Below are 7,295 nucleotides of genomic sequence, written 5' to 3'. Positions count from 1 at the left end.
TCCGGGCCGCCGTCGGTGCCCTTCGCGAAGGCCCGGGAAAGGCTGGAGGTGGGCCGCTCGCCACTGGGGGGACCCGGGGGGGACTCCCCGCTTAAAGCCTCGCTTCCGCCTGTCGGGGTGGGCCGGGAGGCGGCGGCGGCGGCGAGCCCGACCCTCCCCCGCCGGTCCCTCCCCCCCGCGGGGGCGGTCCCTCCTCCGCGGGGGGCGGGGCTTCGGGGCGGCCATGGCGCGTCGTCCGGCGGTGCTGCGCGCCCAGCCTTGCGCTCTGGCGGCGGCGGCGGCGATGGCGCTGGCCTGCGCGCTCTACTACGCGGGCTCCAGCCCCGCTCGGCCCGGCCCGCCGCCGCCGCCGGGCCCCCCCCGGCCGCCCTCCCCGTCGCCCCCCGGGCCGGCGCCGGACAGCAAGGCCAAGGCAGGCGAGGAGGAGCTGCTGCTGCGGGCCGAGGCGGCGGAGCTGCACGTGCTGGCGGTGCTGGCCAAGGCGGAGCGCAACGAGGCGCTGCTGGCCAAGGCGGCGGCGGCGCTGCGCTCCCTGGTGCGCTTCGGCAAGCTGGGCCCGCGGGAGGCGCTGGCGCTCCACCTGCTCTGCGACGGGCCCAGCCGGAGCGCCGCCCGGCAGCTGCTCCAGCAGGCGCTGCGTCCCGCCGCCTTCAAGTACAAGGTGGGCCCCGCGGGGGACCCGGCTCGCCTCGCCCCCGACTCTCCGGCTTCCCCTCGCTCGCCGGCCCGGCGGGACCCTGTGAACCGACGCCGGGGCGGCTCTTCCCGGTTTCGGGAGCGGGGACTCCCTCGGCTTGTCCCAGCAGCCGCGCCCAGCCAGGTGGCCTCCGCTGGGTCCCGTTTGGCCCCTCAGCCAGGCGGAGAGTTGGGTTTTGGGGCGGGAGGGAGCGGCATCCGCAGGCCCGGCTCCCTTGGGCCTCGTTTCCCGCCCCACCCGCCCCACCCCCCGGGCGTCTCCCTCCGTGGCTCAGTCTGTTGTAGCTTAACTGGCATCTGGACAGCACCGAAAGAAGCGGGGGGCGTGCCCTGTTGGGGAGAGCTCCCCCTTGCCCTGAGAGCCCCTCTGCCCTCCTCCGCAGGTGGTCTTCCACGACCTGGAGGTGCTGACCCAGAAGCTGCAGCCCACGGTGGAGGCCATGCAGAAGCTCTTCAGTGCGGGGGCTGGCAGCTACTACGGGGACTCGCTCTTCTTCCTCTCGGTCGCCATGCACCACCTCATGCCCAGAGGTGAGGGGCGCTGGGGGGCATCGGTGCCCAGGGGACCTTTGTGGACTAACCGGCTGAGAAGGATAAATTTGAAGAAGTATTTGTAGCATCGCAGCCAGTCTGGATTCCCCCACCCCCCCCAAGAAGGACCTGCGGGGCGGAGGGGGAGGAATCCTAAGGCGCTGGAACTGAACAGAGGCGTCTAAGGCAGTGCCCGTTAAGGTCTTCTCGGCTGCTGGAGCCTGGGGGCCTTTTCCGTCCACCCAGATCCTCTTGAATGTTTCTTCCTGGGGAAATGTATTTTGCAGAGGGGAGGCGCCTCGTTGGTGTGCTTGACCTTCCACCATGTTTTCTACTTTGCTGGTTGTTGTTCTAGGGGGAGACCAGCCAGGGCACAGGTGGCCACCGAGCCCCACTGCCCCCGCCCAGGGGACCCGGCCGAGGGTACTGGACATTCAGGGTCCAGAGTCAGAGTGTTTCCTCTTTCCACAGAGCCGAAGGCTGGACTCAGCCTCAGCTCAGCCGCTTCTGGGGTTCTGCGGGTGGAGAAGCAGCCGTGGGGTTTGGCTTTGGGCAGGAAGGGCCTTCGAGTGGCTGGGGGAGAAAAGGCAGGCCCCTTCCTCAGGTAGCCCAGTTGTCTACCCAGTGGATGCACCCCAGAAAGGACTGCTGAGAGGACATCTGAAGAGGCCCCCCCTTCTGACCCGGTCTTCGGGGGGGGGGGGCTCCCCTGCTTAGCGACCGGGACTGCTGAAGGCAGCAGAGGCCCCTGTCTTACCTGCTCTTTTTGTGCTTCCAGAAGTTTCACGGGTCATACAGGTGGACCTGGATGTGGAGTACCGGGCCAATATCCGGGAACTGTTTCAGGAATTTGACAACTTCCCAGAAGGAGCAGTTATTGGCATCGCCCAAGAAATGCAGCCGGTCTATCGGTATGTAGCCACGCCTGGCATGGTGTCTTTCCCCAGGCCCTTCCCCGCTGAGGGCCCCTGTGGAGGGGAGGGTGCCGGCCAGGCCAGCCCTGGCACTGCGTGGGCTTCTGGAAGTCAGCCAAAGCCCACAGGGCAGGAGGGGCCCTTGTGGTACGTGGGGCAGGCAAGCGGTCTGTGTGACAACCGCAGGTTGGGCTGTGGGGCAGAGGGAGGTCTTGACACTGGTAGGGCACAGGGGTCTCGATGGCTCCTCTGCCCAACAAATGGAGGCTGCCTCACAGCCTGCAAACAAGGCTTGGTGGAGATCCTGCCTGGCACCAGGGCCAGGTGATGGAAGGGCGATTGGGCAGCCAGACTGAGGCCAAGGCAGCTACCAGGGGGAAGACCAGCTCCTGGGGCTGCCAGGGGCTTTCGTCACTTGCCTCCCCCGGCTGAGCAGGGTCCTGTGGCAACCCTGGCCCCGTTGCCCACGGCGGCCTCTTGGGGTAAACTGCTATTCCCTGGATGCTCCAATGATCTGCCTTGGTGTCCTGGAGAAGAAGAAGCCGCCTAAAGCTCCCGGTCTTCGTGGCAATGTATCTTTAGGGTCAGGGGCTGCATGCCACTCTGTGCCCATCGCTGCCGAGGAGCATGGAGATGCGTCGCTTCAACCCACAAGGAAACGGTTGCTGCGAATGGACCAAGGGCTTCCTTCCTTTCTGGAGCTGCTCCAGGCTGGGTTGCCCTCCCTGAGGGCAGGTGCCACCTGTGGCCAGAGGGCATTGTTCCCTGGCAAGTAGTGGCATGAAGCCTCCCCCCCTGCCTGCGGGCGAGAGAGGGAGGGAGAGGGAGAAAGACGACGCGGTTTTGCAAGGGGGCAGCGGCTGTCCCTGGTGCTCCGGGGGCTTCCTCAGGTTGGGGCACCCGAGAGCTCGGAAACGGCCCCTCCGCTGCTGTGCCCACTTCCCTCCTCGCCCATCGTCTCGTTTGTGGGCAGGACTGACCTCTCTGCTCTTCCCCCCCCCACCCCACCCCCCAGGCACATCTTCTGGCAGTATCGGCAGGAACATCCCGGGACCAGGGTGGGGGAGCCACCTCCGGACGGACTGCCTGGCTTCAACAGCGGGGTGCTGCTCCTGGACCTGGAGGCCATGCGCCAGTCAGAGCTCTACAACCGTCTGCTAGAGCCGGCGGTGGTGCAGCAGCTGGCCAGCAAGTTCCACTTCAAGGGCCACCTGGGGGACCAGGATTTCTTCACCCTGGTGGGCATGGAGCACCCCGAGCTCTTCCACGTCTTGGACTGCACCTGGAACCGCCAGCTCTGCACCTGGTGGCGGGACCACGGCTACAGCGATGTCTTCGAGCGCTACTTCTGCTGCAACGGCCACGTCCGCATCTACCACGGGAACTGCAACACGCCCATCCCGGCAGAGTAGCGGCTGCTGGGGGGGCAGAGGGGTGGCCACAGGTCGGACCTGAGGGGCAGCAGTGAGGAGACTGGAAGGGGCCTTCCGAGAAGCAGTCCAGCAGCAGCCCAGGCCACCTCCCCAGTGGAAGGAGCCATCGCCTGGCCCTCGGACTCGGGGCCGTGGGGGGTGTTGGGCAGAAGGGCCCGTGGGGGGGAGTGTCCTGTGTGTGGGACGGTCGAGCGTGGGCGTCCTGCGCCTGGCGAAGAGGCCACTGGGCTCCATGCTCAAGAGCACTCCATGGAGGGGACCCTGAGCCACCGCCCCGTCTCGTCCTCAGCCACCCTCTGCCGATGCCGGCTTGAATGCCTGGCTGGAGCTGCCTCTGGGTTCCTGGGCTGGGTGCATGGAGGGGGGGGTCTCTGGTTATCAGGGGCAGCTGCCTAGCCCTTGCCCCCCCACCCCCCGGGCAGGAGTGGGGATGCTGCGGCTTCTCTCCCCTTGTGCAATAAAATTGTGAGGACCACTTCCATCCGCTGCCTGCACCCGCTTGCTTGTCCCAGTCAAGGCAGCCAGGAGGGCCACGGAAGGAGCACCAGCCACAGGCCAGCTGCCGTTCATGCGCTGCTCCTCCTCCTCCTCCTCCTCCTCCCGGAAGGGCTGGGCCCCCCTTGCTAGGCCACTTTGCTGGACTCCTGGAGCAGGAAGCCCCCAGGGATGGTGCCCACAGCCAGGGTCTTGGTGGGCAAGGGAGGAGAAGGGCAGGCCAGAAGGGGCCAGGTAGCAACCCCGGATCCTCCAGCCGAATCCCAGGTTTTTCTAAGGAGGGGGCCATTTGCGCCCCCTTGTGGAGGCCTCCTGCAACAAGTGTAGCCCTGGCGTTGAAGGCCCAGAGCTGCTCTGGGAGCCGGTGAGTGCTGGGGGTGAAGGTGGCAGCCCCTTGGCTGGCAGAGAGGAGGCTTGTGGCCATTCCCAGTGGATCTTCAGAAGCTGCAGCTGGGAGCCCCCCTCCTCCGGCCCCTGATCTGCAGTTGCAGGACCCCTCACCCTTCCCCAGGCCTGCCCTTCGTTCTGTTCGCAGAAAGGAGGGGGTGGGGTGGGGGGGTTGAGTTAGACTTGCACTGAAGGGGGCCTGGGCGTGGACCCCTGGTCACTAGAATGGGGGGGGGGGGCAACTGAGTGCTGGTAGAAGTCAACCTCCTTATTGGGGGCCGAGGGGGTTCCAGCCCTCAGCCGCTCTGTCCCTGGTTCCCGCCCCTGGTTCCCCAATTCCACCGCATCTCCACCTCTTACCTAAGGGATCCCAGTGAGGTGGGGGAGGGCCCCCCTCCTTTGCTGCTCTGCGTGGGGTTCAGCAGCTTCAGCTGGCCCCGGGGGGCCTGCTGAGAAGCGCCTGCTGCGTCTGAGGGGAGGCTGGGCTTCTTTGGCATCGTGCAGAGGAGCAGGTGGACCTGGCCGGCATCACCAAAACCCGGATGGCAGAAAAGAGGGCGGAGCTTGCAGGTTTCAGTCTGGCAGTTGTGATGCTGCATGGCCTAAGTGGGCCGAGAGACTGATGGGGGAGCATTTCTTTGGGGGGCGGGGAGCCATTTGGCTGTGGTCCTCCTGGCAGGTCTGGCGGTAGAGTCCCCTTGGCTAATCATGGGCGGGGGGGGGTGCACCTCTGTGTCCCACCGCTGGGTGCATCTCCCCCTCCAGCCACGTGGGACGAGGGCGCTCTTCCCCAGGCCTTTCTGGGAGTCGGGGAAGCCAGCAGCCTTTTGAGCCCCGTCAGAAGCTCTCACGGGCCTGAGACCAGGTAGCTGGGGGGAAGCAGTTAACCCCCAAATGCATCATTAACGGACTCCTTGCAAGGGGAGGGGACGGCCTCCAACTGGGCTGACTTCGGGAGGGTTGGGCTAAACAAGGGCTGTGGGTCAAGGCTCCCAGCAGGATGACCAGCCCCAAATACCAGGAAAACAATGGAGCGGGGGGGTGGGGAATTTCAGGCTTGTGAGAGGCCCTGAGTGCCAACTGAAAAGCAGGTGTCACAAGTGGGCTGTGTCCTGATCCAGCTGAGTTCTTTTCTGCGGCTGATGGGTGCCAATTCCCCCGCCCAGCCCTGTCTCTGTCCCCAGTGTGCCAGTTCTGAACTGGCCTGGGCACAGATGGCAGGTGTGGGCGGAAGGTGGGGCAGCCTTGTTTCGTTTCCTCCTGTCAAGCGGCAGGAAACTAAGTGGGCGGGAGCCGCGTCTCAGGAGAGCTTCTGGTGGAGAACTTGGCCAGCCAGCGCCCAGTGAAGAGGCGGCAGAGCTGCTTCACAGAGCGTGCCAAGGTCTTCCAGCGCCCTCTGTGCGAAAAGCCCCATAGAGGCTCTGTGCCAGGCGGGGGGCTCGGGAACCCCCATTCCTGGTGGGCCTAACCTAGGCCCCCTCCCTGCGATGGGCAGTGGCCCTTGCTAACGCCCGGGTGGGGCACATTTCGGCTGCTTTGCAGCTGGCCTCCCCATGTCCCTGCTCAGACTGAAGCCAGCGCCTGGTTGCCTCCCTTGCACAAGGCAGAGGCAGCCTTTAACAAGGCCGGTTCTGTGGTGCTCCGTGCACGCTGCAACCGGGTCAGGTTTCCTTTGGCTCAGGCCAGAGGCCAGCAGGGACAAGGGAGCCAACGTCTGCATCTCAGGCAGCCCTTTGGCTCCTGCCGGGAGGGGACTGGCTCCAGCCCCGGTTCCCTGCAGAGGCCCGTTGCCACCCCAGCTATTCCTTCTCCCCACCCCCACCCCTGGCTCGTCTCCCACAACAGAGGAAGGGCAGGCTTAGGGATGGGGGCAGGCCCTGACCTGGGCGTGTCCAGGAGAACCTTTTGTGGGTGAGAGCAGGGTGAGAAAGTGAGGTGCTGCTCTGAGACCCAGCCAGGAGTGACGCTGGCAGTCTGTGCGAAGGGCCTTGGGAGGCAGGAGGGAGAGCCGCCCAGGAGCCCAACTTTGAGGGAGGGAGGGGCTTGGGAGGAATTCTCCCAGAGAGTAAAAGAGGACTGGGAGGGGACGGCCCGAGCTGCAAGGAGGTTCTGCCATTGTAACCTCCCCATAAGGACGGAGGAGGATTTGCGTCTGAGCTGCTCCTACCTCAAAGGGCTGGCACACGCCGGCCCTTCTCCATGGCTGCCCTGGGCTCTTGCCCTCAGCGCCGCTCTCCTCTAAGCCCACCGGAAGCATCGGCCACCCTTGCTCGCCCAGGCCTGAGAGCCAAATGGTTCACCTCCTGCCCTGACCTCAGATCAACACCCGGCTGCCCTTCTCTGGCCCCGCAGGGGGGAGCCGGCCGGTTCTTTAGCCTCCCAGCAGGGATGATGGCCTCCAACCCAGAGCCACACGGCAACCCTGCCTGTCTGGGGAAGCCAAAGGCCCTGCCAGGACAGCCAGCCGACCTGGGAGGTGCCACCAAGAACAAAGACGGCCCGGCTGGCCTTAATCTTAAATGCCAGGATTAACTTCTTGGCCTCCTCTTGGCTGTGGGGTTAGGTGGGCCAGGCATGGGGGGGCTGTGGAGAGTCTTGGACATCTCCAGCCTGCCTTCCCCTCCCCCACCCACAAAGGTCCCAAACTCTTGGTCGCCCTGGGTGACTTGCCCTGGGGGCAGCCAGAGACCCTTGCGGAGCTCCCTGACTTGGGGCCGGCTGTTCTATCCCAGCCTAAACTTACCTCACAGGGCTGTTGTTGTGGGTACACAGTGAAGAGGGTCAGCCTGAAGGCTACCCTGAGCCCTTACAGAGAAGATGAAATGGAAGCCTAGACTCC

General features: G+C 65.5%; 1 protein-coding gene across 1 annotated transcript; it reads left to right on the top strand.

Moving 5' to 3' along the window:
• The first annotated feature begins 196 nt into the window (after positions 1-196).
• On the top strand, positions 197-4,053 carry XXYLT1 (xyloside xylosyltransferase 1). Its single transcript, XM_026722237.2, has 4 exons — positions 197-661; positions 1,080-1,227; positions 2,006-2,138; positions 3,157-4,053. The coding sequence occupies exons 1-4, from the start codon at positions 224-226 to the stop codon at positions 3,551-3,553; spliced, it is 1,116 nt and encodes a 371-aa protein (XP_026578022.2). The 5' UTR covers positions 197-223; the 3' UTR covers positions 3,554-4,053.
• Positions 4,054-7,295: the final 3,242 nt, after the last annotated feature.

Source organism: Pseudonaja textilis, chromosome 4, assembly GCF_049901715.1.
Source record: "Pseudonaja textilis isolate UNSWEBS1 chromosome 4, rPseTex1.2, whole genome shotgun sequence".
Taxonomy (NCBI): Eukaryota; Metazoa; Chordata; class Lepidosauria; order Squamata; family Elapidae; genus Pseudonaja; species Pseudonaja textilis.
Note: the sequence above shows the minus strand (reverse complement) of the source record. Positions and strands in the feature narration are given on the sequence as shown.